The sequence below is a fragment of the Aquarana catesbeiana genome, linkage group LG10 (genome assembly GCF_042186555.1).
Source record: "Aquarana catesbeiana isolate 2022-GZ linkage group LG10, ASM4218655v1, whole genome shotgun sequence".
Classification (NCBI taxonomy): Eukaryota; Metazoa; Chordata; class Amphibia; order Anura; family Ranidae; genus Aquarana; species Aquarana catesbeiana.
This window is the reverse complement of record NC_133333.1, coordinates 42,584,195-42,606,999: the sequence shown is the minus strand read 5'-3', so window position 1 is coordinate 42,606,999 and position 22,805 is coordinate 42,584,195. Positions and strand designations below refer to the sequence as shown.

The 22,805-nt window shown below is 43.1% G+C and overlaps 1 protein-coding gene across 2 annotated transcripts in view; it reads left to right on the top strand.

Moving 5' to 3' along the window:
* The window catches only part of LOC141110637 (pregnancy-specific beta-1-glycoprotein 5-like), a 270,576-nt gene extending 253,276 nt beyond the window's left edge, over positions 1–17,300 (top strand). For both annotated transcript variants that reach the window (XM_073602100.1, XM_073602102.1), the window contains exons 6-10: positions 4,686–4,744; positions 4,883–4,953; positions 10,443–10,472; positions 10,603–10,667; positions 13,779–17,300. In XM_073602100.1, coding sequence (XP_073458201.1) covers positions 4,686–4,744; positions 4,883–4,953; positions 10,443–10,472; positions 10,603–10,665 — 223 coding nt within the window. In that variant the 3' untranslated portion in view covers positions 10,666–10,667; positions 13,779–17,300. The remainder of the gene's footprint in view (positions 1–4,685; positions 4,745–4,882; positions 4,954–10,442; positions 10,473–10,602; positions 10,668–13,778) is intronic.
* The last annotated feature ends 5,505 nt before the right edge of the window (positions 17,301–22,805 follow it).

The window sequence follows — 22,805 nt, the reverse complement described above, 5'->3', positions numbered from 1 at the left end:
GGTCATCACAAGATGGTACCTAACCCCCTCCAGGCTTTCCCTCATGTACCCCTCGGTATCTCCACTATGCTTCCGCGGCTGTCATATGAAGGGCACCATGATGAACATTTGGTGGGAGTGTCCCAAAATCAGAAGCTTTTGGAAAAAAATTTTCACATCATTTCTAAAGTAACAGCCCTGACGGTCCCCAAGTCTCCTCTAACGGCTCTACTCAATCACCAAATTCCAGGGGCCCCGAAATACACGCATAAACCAATATTTTTTATTCTGCTTGGTGCCAAACTCACTTTGGCCAAACCATGGAAGCTCCCCAAGGTCTCTGTTATAGCGGCAAAACAGAAAATTTCATGGATAATGGCCCAAGAGAAGATGGTGAGTTCCATACTAGACACCTCAGCACAGTTTGAGAAGACTTGGGAACCATGGACTAAATACATAGGAGTGGGTGCTCCCTCACTCTCAAGTTCATAGCACTAAGTAAACCCAGGAACGGACGGGCAGACGGCTAACTCTTATTGCTCTCTCTTTTTCTCTCTTTCACCTCTTTACCTCCTCATCTTCCCCCCCCACTTATCTCCTTATCCCCTTACAGGATAATTCGGGTTATGTCCCATGGTAACTACAACCTGTAACAGAACGTGTGTTAAGTTGATTGCGGGACATATTTTCTATGTTTCAATTGTATACTAGTTTCATTATATTCAGTAATTTTATCTGGAGTTAATGCTAGAATGTTCTCTGCATCCGGTTTTGAATGTTTATAACCCAGACAGCCCACACTAGAAACCTAGAGGATATAGCTAACTCCTTATCCGACTCGAGGCCTCTGGAAGCGAGATGTTGTCCTCCTCTCCTACACAGTGAGTTCCCTACTGGGGTGTTGGGAGACGAGGTGTTATACAAGGTCATTAGACACATACAGGTCCGGGACGGTTTAGTAATCGCTTCTCTAAACTCCTCAGATTGCACAAGGACTTCTTTAAGACTGTCTTTCCATTGACTAGATTATTGAACAAGAGATTTTTATTCTGTACATTGTTTCTATTTTTCAGTGGACATATTGAATGTAATGGTATACTCTGTTATCCTTTTGAAAAAACAATAAAATACTTCAACATAAAAAAACATTGAACTAAAGGCTATAATGTAAAAAATGGGTAAAAAGCCAAGGGGGTGAATACTTTTGCAAGGCACTGTATATGCAGGAGTTTCGCTACTGAGCTATGCCTGTATTATGGTGCCTTGACTTCTGTTTTAACATCACACTTTTTTTTGATTGGCCCATTCATGCATATTGAAATCCCTAAATTATTTTTTCAGACTTGTTTAGTTCAGAAAACAACCTAACACTTTGTACTTGTGTTCATCGGGCTCCTCCTCCCCTCTTTCAGGAAATTTAAAAAAAAAAGAATTTGGGGGATGAATTATTTTTTCAGTGGAGTGCAACTAGCACTTCTGCCTTGCCCCCACTGCCCAAAACCTCCTGAGATGCTCATGTCACAGATCCTGAGAGGTTACGGGGCTGTGTATAATTCACTACGCATGCACAGTGCAACATCATCAGAAGATTGGCTGCTATGACCTGTAAGAGACAGATGGCTTCCTGAATGACAAAAGACAATAGCAGTGCCGAATCGGGTAGTGCATCGGCTTTCCCTGGATGAGAGTATGACATCACTAGATTCAGTGGGCAGGTTAATATTTTATTTCAGTAAACACCAGCAGACCACGGTTAGGAGGAGTGAAGTTCCTCTTTAATCACTTCAGCCCTGGAAGGATTTCCCCCTTAATGACCAGGCCATTCGCAATACGAATACGGCACTGCGTCGTTTTAACTGACAATTGTGCGGTCGTGCGATGCTGTGCCCAAACAAGATTGACATCCTTTTTTTCCCACAAATAGAGCTTTCTTTTGGTGGTATTTGATCACCTCTGCGTTCTTTATTTTTTGCGCTATAATACAAAAAAAGACCAATAATTTAAAAAAACTATTTTTTTACTTTCTGCTATAATACATATCCAAAAAAATATATATAAAAAATGTATTCATCAGTTTAGGCCAATATCTACATATTTTTGTTAAAAAAAAAAAAAAAAAATCGCAATAGGCGTATATTGATTGGTTTTCCCAAAAGTTATCGCATCTACAAACTATGGGATAGATTTAGGGACTTTTATTTAATTTTTTAAATGTTTTTACTGGTAATGGCAGCAATCTGCGATTTTTAGTGGGACTACGACATTGCAGAGGACAAATCTGACCCCAAATGACACTTTTTGGGGACCAGTGACATTATTACATTGATCAGTGCTATAAAAATGCACTGATCAATGTAAAATTGACACTGGCAGGGAAGGGGTTAACACTGGGGGGCGATCAAGGGGTTAAGTGTTTTCCCGTAGTGTGTTCTAACTGTAGGGGGGATGGGCTGCCAGGGACATGACAGAGATCACTGCTCCCAATCACTGGGAACAGAAGATCTCTGACATGTCACTAGGCAGAATAGGGAATCGCCTTGTTTACATAGACAGTTTCCCGTTCCAGCCTCTGTACACAGCAATCGCAGGTCGTCGGCGGACATCGAGTCTGCGGGAACCGTGGCGCGCAAGGCGGGCGCATGAGCCCGCTATCCTTCTGGCACAGACCGATGTACAGATACGTCGGTTCTCGCAGGGGAGCCGATCTGCCGCACTAAATGTACGTAAGCAGGTTGGCAAGTGGTTAAACTAGTTGTAAACCCTTACATATACTAAATGAAGTGACTGGCCTCAGGCCTAAGATGAAACAAATCCTTCTACATAAGTTGTACCTGTTTATCTGCAGTATTCTCTACATCTGTTTAAAGTGCAGAACTTAAACCTTTGTCTGAGCTGTCAATAAAGGGGGCGGAGAACTGAAATTACTATGCAGACCTCAGTTAGGACAGCTCTGAAAGCTGATTGGAGGGTAGGGACACACCCCCTTCACACAGCACACAGGAACAGAGCTGAGGCTGTCAATCAGCTGGAACTCCCTCCCCTGTCACCTGTTTTCTTTTGGTATCAGGAAAAATTGTTGGAAATTATTTATGCTGATAGCAGAGGAACAAAGCAGCAGACAGAAATGACACATAGTGCTGCAAATTCAGACAAGTACACACTATAGAGGGATTTGCTTAGTACACATTTCATGTCTGAGTTTTCCAACCACTTTAAGCAATAAGTACTGTAGAGTCTGGTAAGCTGAGTCAGTCCTCATCCCAGCCTATAGTATGTCTTGACTACTCCAAGTGTGGGATGCTAGAATTCTCAACAGGGTAGGGAAGAAGAGGGTCTTGGTGTCCACTTTCTGATGAATCTTATTCATGCATTTCTTATTAAAGAGGGAGTCCCGCGAAAAAAAAAATGTAAAAGTCAGCAGCTACAAATACTGCAGCTGCTGACTTTTAAAATAAGGACACTCACCTGTCCCAGGGTCCAGCGATGTCGGCACCCGAGACCGAAACGTCCCTCGGTCCTCGGGTGCTGCCGCCGCCATTCTCTGTAAGGGAATCAGGAAGTGAAGCGCTGCGGCTTCACTTCCCGGTTCCCTACTGCACATGCGCGAGTCGCGCTGCACTTCCTAACTGGTCCCCGCTGTCTCTGGGACCTGTGTGTGTCCCAGCAGACAGCGCAGTGGGGACGGGAAGAGGCATAGACTCCCGTGGGAGTCTATGCTGGAAGTGGGTGCAAATACCTGTCTTAGACAGGTATCTGCACCCCCCTCCCCCCTGAAAGGTGCCAAATGTGACACCGGAGGGGGGGAGGGTTCCGAAAAGTGGAGATTCAATTTTTGTGTGAACCTCCGCTTTAAAGGAGAGTTCTCATTTAAAAAAAAAAAAAATTTAAAGTCAGCAGCTACAAATACTGCAGCTGCTGACTTTTAATAATCAGACACTTACCTGTCCCAGGGTCCAGTGATGCAGGGGATAGGAGACCCGCTCGTCTCCCCCTCCGTTCGGCGGCGCCGGCATTGCAAGTGTGGGCGCCTGGCTGTGGCTTCACAGCCAGTCACCCACTGCGCATGCGCGAGCGGCGCTGTGCGCGGTGATTGGCCGCTCAGTCATCTGGGACTTGTAATGTGTCCCAGGTGATTGACAAGAGGGAGGGGGCAGAGCTGAGCCCTTCCTGCGCCGAGGGAAATTAATGTCACCAGCCCAGGCACTGAAGGAGGCTGACTACGAGGGACCCCCTAGCAACAGCCATTTAGAGGTGAGTAAAAAAAAAACAATTTTTCCAGATGTTTTTTTTTTCTTTTTAGGCACATTCATGCATTTATTTTTTTTTTGGGTGGAACACCACTTTAAGTAATACTTTTATAAGTCTGTATTGTTTTGCAGAGAAGACGCCAGGAGAGATGAGCAAAGGTTAGGTGTAGGGTGTGCTGGTATACCTGATAATAATGGAATATATTTGGATTTGCTGCCAAACAGTGATGAGAATCTGAGATGCTAAGCTGATTGGTAATCTGTCTTCTCTTACATCCTATCCATATTTAGATGAGTTTCACAGAACGATCGCTTATCCACTGATATTGTCAGATGGCTGTCCTGTCACTGTACCATTCTAGATGTTCATTCTTAACATCCTTGTAAAGCATGCCTATACTGTATATGCTACTAACGTATTTTACCATATTAGAAACTCACAACCTCTTTTCTTTGCAGGCAACCAAACAGTGCAAACAACGGTGCAAACAACAGTGCAAATGATGGTGTAAACAACGGTAAGTTCCTACAAACCTAAAATAATGTCTGTGCTCTGACCGATCAGTATATGTACTGTATATATAAATGAATCATTGCTTGTTTATTTTACTGTTTTTTAAATGATTTGTATCACAATTTAAATTGTTCTTCTCCAGAAGGCCCAGTTTATGAAAATGTAAATGCTCCTCAATCACACACCTCTAAAACAGCCCTGCCCGGAACTCCGGTAATAACTCTGCACTTACCATTGATTTATAGGTTTATGGAAAATAATATATTCAAGATACATTTTAGCTGCATGATTTAGGATTTTTACTTTATAGCCTTCATACATTACAGTTTAAAATATAGTTTGGCATTTATAAGGCTTCTAAAATGACTTGTCATGCCAAAATGCAAGATAGGCCAACATGATTAGATAATAGCATCTACAGTATACGGCACCTATAAATAGTCTAAAGCCCTGTACACTCGGGCTGAATGTTGGGAGACATCGGCCGGTTAAAAAAATAAATAAACGCCGGACATTCGGGCCATGTGTATCCCACCCTGTCTGACAGAAGCTGGTCTTTTGGCCGGCTTCTGTCGGATAAGCATGCTGGAAAATCAGCAGCCGACCAACTTCCCGATCAGCGCTCTCAGCCAATGGTTCTGGCGGGGGGGGGGGGGGGGGTGTTTAAAGAATTCTATAGGTTGCATGTTTTGAGTTACAGAAGAGGTCTAGGGCTAAAATTATTGCTTTCGCTCTACCGATCGCGGTGATACCTCACATGTGTGATTTGAACACCATTTTCATATGCGGCCGCTACTTACGTTTGCGTATGCTTCTGCGCATGAGTTCGTCGGGACGGGGTGCATTTAAATTAAAAAAAAATTTTTCTAAATTATGTTACCTTTTATTTTATATTTTTACACTGTTCTTTAACCTCTTGCTTACTGGGCACTTAAACCCCCCTCCTGCCCAGACCAATTTTCAGCTTTCAGCGCTCTCACACTTTGAATGACAATTGTGCGGTAATGCAACAGTGTACTCAAATTAAATTTTTATCATTTTTTTCACACAAATAGAGCTTTCTTTTGGTGGTATTTAATCACCACTGGGGTTTTTATTTCTTTGCTAAACAAAAAAAAGACGGAAAATTAAAAATTAAATAAATCATGTTTCATAGTTTGTTATAAAATTTTGCAAACAGGTAATTTTTCTCCTTCATTGATATGCGCTCATGAGGCAGCACTGATAGGCTGCACTGGTGGGCACTGATATGCCCTGATGAGGCGGCACTGATAGGCTGCACTGGTGGGCACTGATAGGCACAGATATGGCGGCACTGATGGGGACAGATAAGGCGGCACTGATGGCCACTGATAAGATGCCACTGATGGGTGGCACTGATAGGTAGCACTGATAGGTGACACAGATATGCACTGGTAGGTGACACTAATGGGCAGCACTGTTAATGAGGCACTGATTGGTGACATTGATAGGTGGCACTGTGGGCACTGATAGGTGGCACTGTGGGCACTGGTAGGTGGCGCTGGTGGGCACTGGTAGGCGGCGCTGTTGTGCACTGGTAGGTGGCACTGGCAGGTGGCACTGGCAGGTGGCACAGGTGGCCTGGCGGCTGCTCTCCTTGTTCGGGACCGATGTCTCTCTGACAGCCTCTTGTGATCGGCTTTTTTATTTCTCCTCACGCTATTAGTGTGAGAAGAAAAAATAGACGATTACCGGCTCTGTTTACATCACATGATCAGCTGTCATTGGCTGACAGTTGATCAATGGTAAGGGGTCGGGATCGACCCGTTACTCCGATCTGTGATCCAGTGAGTCTCATAGGGGGTGCGCAGGCCGCTCGAGCATGGGGGGATGTCTATTGATGTCCTCCCGGCAAAGTAGGTCTGCGCTGTAGCTGTCATTCAGCTATAGCGCGGATCTGAATCGGTTAAAAAATATGATGACCACTTTTATCTGAAAGCGAACCGCCTGCTGAAGAGGATACTGGGGTTATGGTTGCTAGCTGCTGCTATAACAATGATAACCCTCTTTAAAAATCAATTGTATAAGGACGGCGGGTGGTCCGGAAGTGGTTAAAGTGTTACTAAACCCACAACAGTAAAATCAGTCTGTATATACAGTAAAGCATGCCTGATTTACTCTTGTTTTTCTTGGGAGGGTGCATATGATCAGCACAGGTCCAATCAGCACTGTCCAGATAGAGGGTCAGGGGTCCTGCATCTTGACAGGACAGTCAGTGCAGAATGAAAACTCCTCCTACAAGCTTTTACCAGACACTCATATAAGTCACAAGACTGCTATATACTGCTGATGAGAAAAGGTATTTAGCAGTTTATTTTTACTAAAATAATTTAATTTCCATGTTCTGTGTACTGTGGGAGACCAGATATAGTGAATGCAGGGTCCTGGGTTTAGTAACCCTTTAAAGTTCCAATTTTGTAAAGTTTTTATATGTATTTTTTTATGCTTTTTTTAGATTTAATTTTTATTTCACAAATACACATTGAATACAGCATGCACGGATTGGCACATGTTTGACAGAACACTATGGGTTTTCTTAATAGAGACAACAAATCAGAAGCTGTTTACTTTCAGACTCTGAAAGCTTGTACAGATTATCCAAACCAGCAGACAGGGAAAGCGAGAGAAAAGGAAGGGATTAATTACTGTTTCAAAATATCAATTTCTATTTATTTATAAATGTAATAAAACAATTAAATATAAAAATGCAAGCAAATTATTGTAAGATGTTGTAACGACACCCCGCGTATGAAAGGGGTGAAAGTTGTTTAGGTCATTCCCTTCCTGAATACCAAGGCAGCTAGCGAACACTCTGATCAGCCGAACAAAAAACCCATACGAATAACTCTCCCCCCAAGTACGAGACAAGGCCCTGTATTGAGGGTCAAACGGGAATGACTCTTTATTTTGAGATCTCACACAAATATATACAGCAGGATGAAACTACAACCTCTCACCAGAAACCTAATTAACATGAGCTAATTATCTAATCCTTTAGACAGCCTAGGTGACTCCTGGACATGACCTTTAGGACAGACTTCATGTCTCCTAACTCACCGACTATACAATACACATTATACATCTCAAAACAGAACTCCTTCATACAATTGCAGGGTTAATTAGCACACTGGATGAAAAGACTATTTAGAAGCTGTGACAAGTCATACTAGACTAATTTACATTATAGCAGACACAGGCAGAGACAGGTGGCTGGAATTGACATCAGCATCTCCTCACAGTATGTGTCCCAACAGTATGAATCAGTCACTATTTGTAATATGGCACATACAGGGTCCCCAAAGTCTGTCTCTTGGGGGGATATGGACCCGAATCTAAACTTACGCCACCTCAAGGGTCCCCAGGCATACAGCTCACAAAGAGCACCATTCCCCCAAATGCCAGGGCCCATAATCAGTCGGCAAGAGGCTAGCATTCAGTCCCCTCCAAAAGCCTCTGTCCCGGCTAGGTTTGTCACAGATGTCAATAGCTTCTTGATTGCTGTCACAAATATACAAATAGGGCCATGTCAGAGTAGTGATCTCAAGAACATAGGATTACTAAAAACGGCAGAAAAAGTCACCTGCTTCAATCTACAGATAAACTGTATAATGTAAGTTTCCAATGAGCAAGTGAGGTCTTGCACTAACAATACATGGGAGTTCTTTGAAATAACAACACTGACTCAAAAGATCAAGGCACCCTCATCCCAAATATGGAATTTGTGAAAAAAAAGGGGGGGGGGGGATTTTTATGGTTCCACAAAGATATACAGATAATATATAACTTTTTCAATTAAAAAGTTTTTTTTATACACAAAGAGAATATATAAAAAGAGAGTAAAATAGACAAACTCTCTACGACATACACAAATTCATCAGCTCCTGTGTGTGTGGGTGTTCTCAGGGCCGTTCGGCTGTGTGAGGGTGTTTTTCAGTCTCTCCGGGGCCGCTGTGTGCTGTTACTGCAACCGCTTCATATTCTGTATAGCGTGACGATCCGCCTCTAGAGGTCTAACAGCGGGCTGCATTGTTTACAAGACGCCACCATTTTGTTGTAGCCGCGGCTCACACCTGGCAGTTTCTGTGACTGTGGAGTCCCTTGGCGCAGGCGCGGAATGGCCAGATCATCAGAGCGGCTCTCAGGTATGACAACAATGTTGTCAGTAAGTGCTGTGCAAAATAAAACAATGTGCAAATCAGTGTATAAATGTGCAATTCAGCATATAACATGAACATGTGCAAATCTAGCAATCCAAAAAGTGCATAGACAGTGTAGCACCAACTCTCTGTCCTCTGAGATCTTCAGTCATCCCCAGGGAGAGCTGTGCTGTGTGCTGGACAGGAGGAAAGTAATCAAGCATCCTTGCACATTGTTTTATTTTGCACAGTACATACAATATTAGACCCCTTTCACACTGGGGCGTTTTCAGGTGCTTTAGCGTTAAAAAAAGCACCTGTAAAGCACCTGAAAGAAGCCTCATCTGCAATCCCAATGTAAAAGCCCGAGCCCTTTCACACTGCCAGCACCCAAAAAACACTGGTAAAGCGCCGCTTTAGACCCCTTTCACACCGGGGCATTTTTCAGGCTGTTTTCGGGCTCTGGCAGTGTGAAAGGGCTCGGGCCATTGGCGCACCCAGCCCAGTGGCAAAAACACGAAAGCGCTGCAAAGAAGCTGCTTGCAGGACTTTTTTTGACGCCCTGCCAGCGCAGCGCCCCAGTGTGAAAGCACTCGGGCTTTCACATTGGGACTGCAGATGAGGCTTCTTTCAGGCGCTTTTTTTAACGCTAAAGCGCCTGAAAAATGCCTGAAAAACGCCCCAGTGTGAAAGGGGTCCTATCAACTTTATTGATTATTGATTTTTTTATTATTTGGTAGTAAGCACCACATTTTTATCTCTCTCAGTCGGTTATTAGTGTGAACACCATTTTATGTTGGCAGCTACTGATTAGTTTATTCTTTTTATATGGTTTGTGCATCAGTATACTTACTTTTATTTAATTAATGTAATTTTATTGGTATCTATTTTTATTTTGAAATTTACCGTACCAGTAGCTGCTGCATTTCCCACCCTAGGCTTATACTCGAGTCAATATGTTTTCCCAGTTTTTTGTGGTAAAATTAGGTGCCTCAGCTTATATGCGAGTATATACGGTGCGGTTATTTTATGGAGGAATGCATAGATCTTTTCTACAATTACGTGCAATATTTTAATAAAAACGGTAGGGGTCACCCTACGTGCATATTTATCAAGTCTTTGAACTGTGCCAGATAATAATTAAAATCATCACTGGTCTAAAAAAAAGTGTGCCTATTATGCTTTCAGTGTAAACTCGTAACATAAATAAATAAGTACATGCCAGGGTCATTTTTATCTGTAATGGTGATATATATCTTCTATTTTACTGGAGTTCCCAGGTTTACACACACAAAAAAGGGTGGAATCACCTACAAATCCCAAGTGAACAGGAAGAGTCAGGAATTACGGAAGGGCTTTTGGTGTATCCAACACATATTTTAACATTTTTGGTAGACTAACGCTTGAGGAGGAAATATAGTTTGTTAAAAAAGCACCTACTGCAAAAAATGCTAACATAATATTAAAATTAATTCTGTGAATTTTGACATTTGTTATTTGTTTTTCCAATGTATTATACATATGGATGCTTTATTTTAATCACAGATGCAAGCAACCCAAGAATCTCACTATGAGGTAAGTCTTGTTATCACTAATTTTTTTTTTTTTTTTTTGTATTTCAAATATAATTTTAAATCAGACATTTGCACTGAAATGTTGGACATATGCAGTCCAAGTAAACTCATCATTTTTTTTCTTTAAACAGCAATTAACTCATAAGGACAGAGCCATATACAGCACCCTTGCATGTAAGGCTGGGAAGCACTAATGGTAAGAACATGTTTAATGAATATCCATTAAAGTCTATCTCCAGGCATTTTTTTTATTTTAGTCCCTGTGAAGTCCGATTAAGAAATGGAGCCACAGATGGCAATAAATACTTTATGGGCCGCTAACCAACCCCCACGCTACAAAAAGAAAATTAAAGTTTTGTCTAGTTTTAGACTTTACACATTTGCCTAATGGTTGCATGACAATACTAATTGGTTCTTTTTCTCTATTAAAAGAAATGATTTAATGCGCAGTTCCAGAGTTTTTTTGTTTGTTTGTTTTTTAAACACCCCTGTGTTTGCACATAATCCTATATCAATCGGCATTATTGTTAATGTAGGTTTTGTAAATGTTATTTATTTTAGAAACTTACTTAGCAATCCCCCCTTCAGCACTCCTATCTTCAGTGTGGGCAGCTGAAGCCCACTGGTATCTCGTAAAGGGGATACAGCGCTGCTGGATACCCAGCATGATCTTCTGATTTTGCACATGCGCATAAATGACAGATACCATGATGCTACAAGTGGCGGAGGTGCCTTGACTCCTGGGATTGATGACGCATATTTCCCAGGAGCCAATGGGCGGGCGGATATGACGTACCTTGCAGTGGGGAGGTACTGTGGAAGCAGAGGATTACAACAAAGAAAAAAGGTATTTGCACTGCTGAAAGAAAAGCAATGAGAATACAGGAAGTGATCACGAATGCGTGTCCTAATTTTAGGCAGCTGCTCAATGACCTTACAGATCAGGAGAAAGGGCTTGAGCTGACATTCCTTCCTTTAGAAGAACACAACAATTTTTCATACCAGGCCAACGTCTATGATCAGCCCCCTCTTTGCCCACTCCCTCTTCACCCTCTGGTCTATGATCAGTTCTTTTTCTGCATCCTCTACCAGTGGACCATGATACGTTGTTAGACTTCTCTCTCCTAACCCCTCAGAAACAATTGTTCTACTCTAACTCTTCTCCTCCTTGTCCATGATCACCTCTACCTCATTCCCACCAGCTACCATCATGCTCAACCTCACCTATTCTTCCAATGGTCCATGGTCAGGTGAGGTCACACTTTGTCTTCTCTATCCCCTGTCTTGAGTATATCCAAAGGTCTCCCCTCTCTCTCCCTGGTCCATGGTTTCTGCCTTCTCTTTCTCACTTTTGCTTTGCCTCTTTCCTCCCTGGTCAGTTACTATTTCGCCTTGTCAACCTCTCCCAGTGTTATATAATTAGGTGTTGTCACCCAGTCCTCTATACTCCCTTCCATTAATGACCTGCCGCTGTTCAAATTTCAAATCTTGGCCGGTTCCTGCTGAGGCAGCCTAGATTCAAACCATTAATGGGCAGGCTGAACACAGCAAGTTTTTCAATCAATCAACTTTGGTACAATACATGAATCATCTGCTCTTACTCAAGATGGCCACGTTCCAGAAATGCTAGGGGGGGGGGGGATTTGCTTGGAATAATAAAAACAAATTACAGTAAATAGTGTTTTTGGTTTGTGGTGTTCAGATGCAGTGTAGTTCTGCTTTAAAGCGGAGTTCCAACTGTGAAATATTTTTTCTTTTGGATGAATATCTTCATTTTAAAGGACTTATAACTAGTACGCATGTTTCTCTTTTTAAATCGCTGCTCGTTTGCCGATTTAATTGAGCAAGATATGTTTTATTCCTTCTTCTTGGCACTTTCCATCTTGCTTGTGAGCATGTGAAGCACTATCTTCCGGGCTCTGGTGCAGCTGAGCGACCAGCATGCACCACTCGTTCTCGCGCATGCGCAGTATGTACGGCGCGGCGCCGTACACTTCTAACGTTGCCATCACAACGGGCGGCATCGTCTGAAGTGCCCGCTCCCGTTGTGATGGCAATGAAACCCTCGGTGCTGACTCCTGGGAAATGATGACAAGCATCTCCCAGGAGCATTAGCGAGCACGGGCGCTGAGGGAAATGACGCCAGGCACCAGGGAGAGGAAGAGGCAGATTCCGAGGCACCCCTTAACAGACATGAAAACGTGAGTAAAAAAAAAAGGTTTCCAAATGTTGTTTATTGAGTTTAATGCTGCTGAATAATGCAAACTTAATTTTATGGGTGGAACTCCGCTTAAAGCATTTAATATGTATTCATCTGAATACTGTCAGATTGGGTAGTAACAGTGGTGGCCCATTCATTAAGCTTGCGTGGGTGCCGCCCCCTCTATCATGCCACCCCCCATATGTATCATGGATAGATTCATGCTTAGCATGAATCTATCCATGGCCGGTGCGGCCACCGCCTATTCAGACATCCAGCCCTTTTTAGGACGCTGGGTGCCTGAATGACAGTGTGTGGGGGTGTTTTTTTGAAGCACCTGATTATAGTCATAGGCTCTGATAGGCTTAAAAATGGGGTGGATTAGGAGCGCAGAGCATTGCGCTCGGTGCCCACTCAGATGTGTTAAAAAAGCAAATGAATATTCGCTTTTCTAACACTAAACTGCCTCTCCACCAATCAGGAAGCGCAGGTCTAATACCCGTCACCTGAATGGCTGAAAAGACAGGCGCTCCTATTGGATGCCTAGCAGGAAGAAAGAAGAGACGCATGGAGGACACAGCTTACCGCTGCCTGACCCACTGCCCGTCCCACAGCTCGCCGCCATCACCTGCTGCCTGACCCACCACCAAGATGGGGTAAGTGCCGGTCAGACAGCAAGCGGGCGGGGATCACAGTGGCTGCATTTGATGGGCCCAGTGGCTGCATTTGATGGGCCCAGTGGCTGCATTTGATGGGCCCAGTGGCTGCATTTGATGGGCCCAGTGGCTGCATTTGATGGGCCCAGTGACTGCAATTGATGGGCCCAGTGACTGCAATTGATGGGCACAGTGGCTGCATTTGATGGCACAGTGAGGCTGCAATTGATGGGGTTTTTTTTTAATTTTTCAGTTTCTTTGCGCCTCCAAAAATTTTGAGAACCAGCCGCCACTGGGTAGTAATGTATACAAGAATGCTGAATTACCACAGAATGAAAAACATTCATCTTCAATTAACTATTTCATAAGTAGGCACATGCTTGCTAATGTACAGTATATAGTGGGTGTGTTTTATGTATTTAACTGTTTGTATATTGCTTTTTGTCTATAGGTTTTCCTTTGGGATTATTCTCAAACAACTTGAAGATAAGATTTATCATATGTCACAGGATATACTGTGTAAAACAGAAGGCGTTCACCCAGATCACTGTACCCCTTTTCAACTAGCAATACTTACCAGCTTTGAATATCCAGAAGTATTAAATATAATACATCAACTAAAACATAACAACCAAAGTGCACTCGATCATAATAACAATTATAGTGGTAATGCACCAACAAGTGGGACACTTAAATCAAGTCCAGCATGTATCCATATGGCTGTAATCAGATCACCAGTTTTCTATTCATCTCAAATTCAGTTCTCTGGCCTAAGGGAAGTAAGAGAAGTGGAAATGTGGAACTGTACAAAGGGATATCGAAGAAAGGCAATATCTAGATGGAGTCACTTAAGTTTCATGTATTCCAGCTCATGGAGCCATATAATGGAAAATCCAGGTTTATTATTATTATACAGGATTTATATAGCGCCGACAGTATACGCAGCGCTTTACAACATTAGGGCAGACAGTACAATTACAATACAATTCAATTCAATACAGGAGGAATCAGAAGGCCCTGCTCATTAGAGCTTACAATCTAGGAGGGAGGGTCAAGTTATACAAAAGGGTAATCGTTTTGGGGGATGAGCTAATGGAGAAAATAGTGCAGTTGTTACCCTGTTTCCCTGAAAATAAGACCTAGCATGATTGTTGGTGATGGTTGCAATATAAGCCCTACCACCCAAATAAGCCCTAGTTAAAGTCCTTGTAGGTCTTATTTTCAGGGTAGGGCTTATTTTCGGGGAAACAGGGTAGGGCTTATTTGGGGGGTAGGGCTTATATTGCAGAAATCACTGACAATCATGCTAGGTCTTATTTTCCGGGAAACAGGGTAGATGGAGGCAGGATAGGCTTCTCTGAAGAGGAAAGTTTTCAGGGATTGCCTAAAAGTGGATAAATTTGGAGACAGCCTGACAGATTGGGGTAGGGAATTCCAGAGGATGGGCGAGGCTCGGGAGAAGTCCTGGAGGCAGATATGGGAGGAGGTGATGACGGAGCAAGAGAACAGGAGGTCTTGGGAGGAACGGAGAGGGCGATATTAGGTTGGTATTTTGAGACTAGGCTAGTGATGTAGCTGGGGGTAGAGTTGTGAATGGCTTTGTAACTTATTGTTAGTATTTTGAATTTAATTCGTTGGGCGAGTGGCAGCCAATGGAGGGATTGGCAGGAAGGGGTAGCAGACACTGAGCGGTTTGTAAGGTGGATGAGTCTGGCAGCAGCATTCATGATGGACTGAAGGGGAGATAGTCTATTTAAAGGTAAGCCAATGAGGAGGGAGTTGCAGTAGTTGAGGCGAGAGATAACCAGGGAGTGAATCAGGAGCTTTGTGGTTTCATTGGTTAGAAAGGGACGTAGTTTAGAGATGTTGCGGAGGTTGAGGCGGCAAGCTTTGGAAAGTGATTGGATGTGAGGCCGAAAGGAGAATTCAGAATCCAGGATAACACCTAGCACCCTGACATGTGAAGACGGGTGGATGGTTGTGCCATTGCTCTTGACAGACAAGTCAGGGGAAGAGGCACGTGGGAGAGGAAATATTATAAGCTTGGTTTTGGACAAGTTGAGTATGAGGAAGTGGTGTGACATCCATACAGATAAGTTGGTTAGTAAGTGATGCGTGAAGAGACTGATGGAGTGAGTTGGGGGGTGGAGAGATAGATTTGTGTGTCGTCAGCGTAGGAATGATATTGAAACCCATGAGAGGCTGACCCAGGGAAGAGGTGTAGATTGAATATAAAAGGTCCAAGAACAGAACCTTAGGGGACCCTGACGGAGAAGGGAAGAGGAGTGGAGGAAGTAGAATTGTAAGTGACACTGAAGGTGCTTTGGGATAGGTAGGATGAGAGCCACTGAAGAGCACAGTCACAGAGACCGAGGGAGTAACGTAACGTGGTCAAGCGTGTCAAAGGCAGCTGAAAGGTCCAGAAGTAGGAGTACAGAATAATGTGCGTTGGTTTTTGCAGTTAGTAGGTCATTTGTGAATTTTAAAAGAGCAGTTTCTGAGGAGTGTTGAGGGCGAAATCCAGATTGAAGGGGATCAAAAAGGTTGTTCTTAATGAGGTGGTCACTCAGTTGGTTGTAAACCAGGCGCTCAAGGAGTTTAGAGGAAAAGGGGAGCAAGGAGATAGGTCGTAGGTTGTTAAGATTGGTAGGGTCAAGGACAGCTTTTTAAGTATGGGGGTGACCAGTGCATGTTTTAGAGCATTGGGGAAAATGCCAGAGGTGAGGGAGAGATTGAAGATGTGGGTTAGAGAGTGTAGGATGGAGTCAGAGGGCGACCATAGCATTTGAGAGGGAATAGGGTCCAGGGGACAGGTGGTTAGGTGGGCGATAGAAAGGAGTTTAGCAACTTCGTCTGTGGTATCAGATTTAAATAATTTTCCTGCCTAGAGCCACAGGTGCTGTGTAGAGCCATCCACAGAAAGCAATGGCTGTTCATTGGTATATGGCTGTACTTCATAAACATGTTCATGCATACGAATGTACACCACTGGAAGCAAATAGTCACCCAAAACTACAATTCCATATTAAAGGATAGCGCATATATATGGTGTGTGAAATCATTATCTATACAAATGCTGCCAGTGCTTTTCACCTTCTGGAAAACCAAAGTCCAAAAACTTGGGGAGCTGCATTTGTCTTACTATGAGGAGTAACAAAGTGCAAAACTTTTTTTAGCATCCCAAATGGTCCCTTGGGGTCAGGAACCCTGGGCAGATGCCCATTTTGATTATATTAAAACATGCTATTGTGTAGAGTAGTGTTAAAGGGTGGAGTTTTAGTATTACAATGCAGGCAAAGGTTAGTTAGTTAGCAGGGTCAGGTTGTTGCCAGTTAGTTATGGGGTAAATGTTGGGGTATAATGCTAGGCAAAACTGTTTACTTTATATGTGTGCAGATAAGGTGTTAAAGTGTATCTACACCCCAACAATGAACCTATCCTGCTCCCCTTTGGTCTGTTTTTTTTTTATTCTTTATTTTATCAAAATGTATTATACACAAAAAGGTAAAAACATTTTCCCTACTCAATAGGGATATTTCCAAACCTCTATCTACCCTTACCCCCCCCCCTTCCACCCCATTCTCAGACCCTTCTTTCTCCTCTTCTCTAGGTAATCTTATTCTCACTGTATTTCTTTGTTAATTTAAACTTTTTCCACTTTTCCCATCTTTTAATGAAACCCTCTCTAGTATCCTCATGGCTCTGTCTTAGAAATTCCATGTTATATATCTCTTCTATTTTATCAAACCACTCTCTAATTTTTGGACTCTCTACTTCCATTTCCTCGGTGTCAAGCTTTTTACAGTGTTCATCATATGTACAATCATTGAGCTTCTATATTCTTTTGTCGGGATATCTACCCCATTCCCCCTTGTATTATATCACTTAGTTGTGCGTTTTCTTTTTTAATCCAGTTCCCCCCTATCAAACTTTTTCCAGGTGCAAATAAATTATTTTCCTTTAGTGTTATCAATGATGAATTATATTTCCATTTATTTTTCTTGTGTAGTGCATCCCAAATGTTTAATACCATCCTTGTCAATGTGTGTGTGTATTATGTGATGGTATCCATATATTCCTTCCTAATTGTGTATTTTGGTCTGTTAAATATACATTTGTCATCGTGTCACCTCTAGGGATGCAAACTTCATTTAAAGTCCCACCCTTCTCTCTTTTTTTATTTATCATACATTTGAAAGCATTTTGTCATATCTGTTCATGAAGTGCAAAAAATTACCTAATGATCATGTCTAAAATTCATACAGTATCTGCCCTGTGTACACTTCCTGTGTTATCTCAAGGAGTCTAATTAGCCTTCCTAGTTCATATTTTGGAGTACAGAATAACAGTCTAATGTTGTTGAGATAAAGACAGTGGGAGGGTTTGGGCAGTTTGGCAAAAGACAACTGGGCATGGCTTCCACCACACAGTCCACCAATATGTTATGTTAACAACGTGACTTGAGAAATATTTCTGGCTCCTCAACAGATATTTTCCCATACTTGAGGGGTCTTTAAAGGGATAAAACATGTAAAAGGTGCATGTATTGCAGAGGTGTACTGCATATGTTTTTTCCTCGTCTGCCTTAGCATACACTTTAAGACATTATGTTATGGATAGTTAAAGGAGACCTCTACTGAAAAAATATGGAACAGTCAGATTTCCTTATCTGCATACCAGTTCTGGGTAAGTGACTCAGAACATTTTAAAGTATTTGCACCAATAATCAGGCAGTAGAGGGTGAGAGAGAGCAGGTGTCATCCCAATAAAAATCCCTAGTGTTCGTTGCAGAAATTCTAATATACCCTGGGGAATTTGTTACTAAATAAGGATCATTCTATTTTCCTGTTATACAGTGGAACCTTGGATTACGAGTATAATCCATTCCAGGAGAATGCTTGTAATCCAAAGCACTCGCATATCAAAGCGAGTTTCCCCATAGAAGTTAATAGAAAAAAAGATAATTTGTTCCGCATTGACTTCTATTGCGTGCAATACCGCATGTGGCCAGAGGTGGTGGGGTATCGGAGAGACTCGGAAATACTCGGAGATCGCTCAGCTGAACTCAGAAACCCTCGGAAAAGCTCAGAACCACTCCGGAACTGAGTATTTCCTATTGTTTCCCAGTATTTCCGAGTGATTTTGAACGGCTCCAAACCGTTCCAAGTGTCACCGGCGCCCCCGCACCTCTTGCCAAATGCGGTACTGCACACCACAGAGGCTTGAATCCTGCACGTTTTGCGAGACAGCACTTGCAAACCGAGTCAGGATTTAAAAAAATAATTGCTCGTATTGCGAAACGCTTGTTAACCGCGTTACTCGCAATCCGAGGTTCCACTGTATAGTGAGCTAATCCTTTCACTTTTGTCTGAAATACTGTAGAAGTAAAAGTTCTCCATGCACAGAGATTGTTATATAAAAGAGGTATCACGGTGATCTATTGGCTTTGAATACAGGACCACAGTACAGCAGGGCAACAATCACTGACACCAACAAGATTCACATAAAGTAATTACTGCTTGTATTGATTCTATGAGTGTCTTTTGAGGGCAGGGAATGATCGGACATATTCTACATACAGGGCTGGTGCAAGGATTTTTGACACCCTAGGCGAAACCTCATTTTGCCGCGCCCTTGGCTCCACCCCTGACGCTGCCCCCTTTGCCCTGCCCAAGTATACCCCACCTTTTTAATGAAGCACCCATCAAATGCAGCCTCACCAGCGCCCATCAATGCAGCCTACCAGCGCCTATCGATGCAGCCTCACCAGCGCCCATCAATGCAGCCTCACCAGCGCCCATCAAATGCAACCTCACCAGCGCCCATCAAATGCAGCCTCACCAGCGCCCAGACACAGACACAGTCCTCCGCTGCCCCTCTGACACTATGTGCGAATGGAGTGGCAGCTGCCTGCTGATGCTAAGACTTAGTTGATTGCTGAAGAGAGTAGGAACACCAGTGGCCAGGCTCCCTAGGCAGCAGTGCGCCCTAGGCGGCTGCCTAGTTTGCCCAGTGGTAGCACCGGCCCTACATAATTCTGAAAGGTGCTGCATAAAGGGTTCAGCAATACATTGAAAAAAGGAAAAACAAGCAGATTGTTAAACTCTTACTAGAATGGAATATTAATTTGCCCACACATGGATGGTCTTCATTGAGTACTGTATATAGTATATGCTATATGCTAGCTATTTTAAAAATTCCTAAACCAGAGTTCCAATCTTTAGAGGAAACCTGTCATTACAGAATATGCAGGATTCTGATGCTGACTTCCCCTTCTTAAAATGCTAATTGCCCTACTGAAATGCTCCAGCAGTTTATACATTGCTTATAAATGAATACATTGTCATTTCAATTTCAAGAGCATGTATACCTTTGAAACGGGGGGGGGGGGGGGGGGGTGTGAGGGAAAGCCCTCTCCCTTCCTCAGGATTGTGCAAAAGAATTATATAGGTGAAACATACTACAACGTACAAATATCTCATATAAACAATATAGTGTTCTATGTCGATGCAATCCATTAACCACTTCAGCCCCTTCCTGACCAGAGCACTTTTTACAATTTGGCACTGTGTCACAACTGACAATTGCGCGGTCATGCAATACTGTACCCAAACTAAATTTGCGTCTTTTTTTTTTTCCACAGATAGTGCTTTCTTTTGATGGTATTTGATCACCTCTGCGGTTTTTATTTTTTGCACTATAAACAAAAAAAGCAACAATTTTGAAAAAAAATATATATATTTTTTACTTTTTGCTATAATAAATATCCCCAAATAAAAAAAAAAAATCTTCATCAGTTTAGGCCAATATATATTCTTCTACATATTTTTGGTAAAAAGTGTATATCGATTGGTTTGCGCAAAAGTTATAGCGTCTGCAAACTATGGGAAAGATTTATGGCATTTTTATTCTTCTTCTTTTTTTTTTTTACTAGTAATGGTGGTGATCTGTGATTTTTAGCGGTACTGTGACGGACAGATTGGAGACTTTTGACACTTTTTTGGCATTTATACAGCGATCAGTACTATTAAAATGCACTCATTACTGTGTAAATGTCACTGACAGGGGAGGGGTTAACACTAGGGGGCGATCAAGGGGTTAATTGTGTGTTCCCTCAGTGTGTTCTAACTGTATGGGGATGTGAGTGACTAGGAGAGGAAAAGTATCCTTTTTCCTACTTAGTAGGAACAAACGATATGGCTCCTCTCCTCTGACAGCACAGGGATTTGTGTGTTTACACACACGAATCCCCATGCTGGTACTCGTGCACGTGATCGCACATGGACTGCGGTGATCGTGCCCGCCAGCCACACCTTCGGGTCCCTTGCCGTGCAGCGGGGGTGCGCCCTCTGGTGGCCGAAAAACAGTGTTATTACCTGTTAACTACTTTTTCCAGAAATCGTCCAGGACAACTTACAGAGTGATAGGCTCCTCCCACCTAGCACAGGAAACACATGATCCACATCATAAAAGCAGCACATATATATTAGCCCCTCATATTAACAAATAACCGAAGGCTTCAGAATAAGCAATCATTAACCTTCATTAGCATAGCTTTATCTTTACTTATGTTTTACATTGCTAACCACCAACAAAGAAGGGAGGGAACTGACGCCGTCCTGGAAGATTCCTGGAAAAAGTAGTTAACAGATAATAACACTGTTTTTCCAAGTCATCTTTCAGGACGGCTCACAGAGAGGACAAAATAGGACTACCTGATCAGGGCGGGACCACAGCCTGCAACACTTTCCTGCCGAAAGACTGGTCTTGGCTGGCAAGCAGATCCAGTCTGTAATGCTTTACGAATGTTTGAGACCTGGACCAGGTTGCGGCCTTGCAAATCTGGAGGGGAGACGCTCCTGCCCTTTCAGCCCAAGAAGTAGAAACCACTCTTGTGGAATGAGCATTTATTCCTAACGGAGTTGTCTGGGATGCTGCTTTGTATGCCTCCGCAATGGCCGACTTCATCCACCTTGCGATGGTATTTTTAGATGCCCTTTTACCCCTGTTTGAACCTGCAAACAACACAAACAGGCTGGTGGAACGTCTCCATTCCTTGGTGTGCTCTATGTAAGCGATCAAGCATCTCCTGACATCTATCTTATTAAATCCTGCCTCCTTGTCGTTTTTAGGATTTCTGCAAAATGATGGTATCACGATCTCTTCCGACCTATGGAAGTTAGATGGTACTTTGGGGAGAAATGCCGGATCCAGTGAGAAGATAATCTTGTCTTGCAAGATGATGCAGAAGGGCTCAATTACTGAAAGCGCCTGTATCTCACCAACCCTCCTAGCGGAGACTAGGGCCACTAAAATCACTGTTTTCAAGGTTAAGAGCTTTATGGGCAGTTCGTCTATTGGCTCAAACTGTGTTTTACAAAGACTTTGCAACACAGTGGATAAGTCCCAGGGAGGGAACCTCCTTGACTTGGGGACCTGCTTACGGCTGATGGATGCAAGAAATCTGTTGACCAATGGCTCTTCTGACAGTCTTTGATTTAAAAAGCTAGATAGAGCCGATACTTGCACCTTAAGCGTACTGACTGCCAGATTTAGATCTGCTCCGACTTGGAGGAAATCTAGGACCGCCAGGATCATGGCTCCTGACACTCTGTTATTGAGCAGGTGCCAGTCCCCAAATTTTTTCCAGTTTTTATTGTAAATAACGTTAGTGGACGGCTTCCGGCTGCTAAGAATGGTATCGATTACTTTTGCCGATAACCCTCTCTGCTCGAACAGCTCCCTCTCAGAAGCCAGGCCGTCAGAGAAAGAGAGCTCACTTCTGGATGATTCACCTCTCCCTGATATATAAGGTCTGCCCTGTAAGGCAGTCTCCAAGGCTCCGAGATGCTGAGTCTTAGTAGTCCTGAGAACCAAGACCTCCTAGGCCAGAATGGTGCGATCAGGATAAGCTTCGTGCTCGACACACTTAACTTCCAGATAATCTTTGGAATGAGGGCAAAAGGTGGAAATGCATACACCAGATTTGCCTCCCAGGATCGGGATAGGGCATCTAGGCCCAGACTGAGATGATCTCTCTGTAGGGAGAAAAATTGTTCCACCTGCCTGTTCTGCCTTGTAGCAAAAAGGTCTATTTGTGGGATTCCCCACTTCTGCACTATCTGTTCGAACACTGTTCAATTCAAGCACCATTCTGTCTGAGACAGAATCTCCTGGCTTAGGACATCTGCCAGAGTATGTAATTCCCCTTTTATGTGAATAGAAGACAGGGATAAAAGAAGGATCTTTTCTGCTATCCTCATAAGACCTGGGACTCTTGTACCTCCCTGCTTGTTGATGTAACTTACTGTGATAATATTGTCCGAAAGGACCTGCATGTGTCTTCCCCTCAGAGTTGGACCAAAGACTACTAGTGCCTTTAGAACTGCACTCAGCTCCCTTGCATTGGAGGAGAGGCTGGCTTCCTGCCAGTTCTAGACCCCCTGGGCCATTTGTGTGCCTGAATGGGCTCCCCACC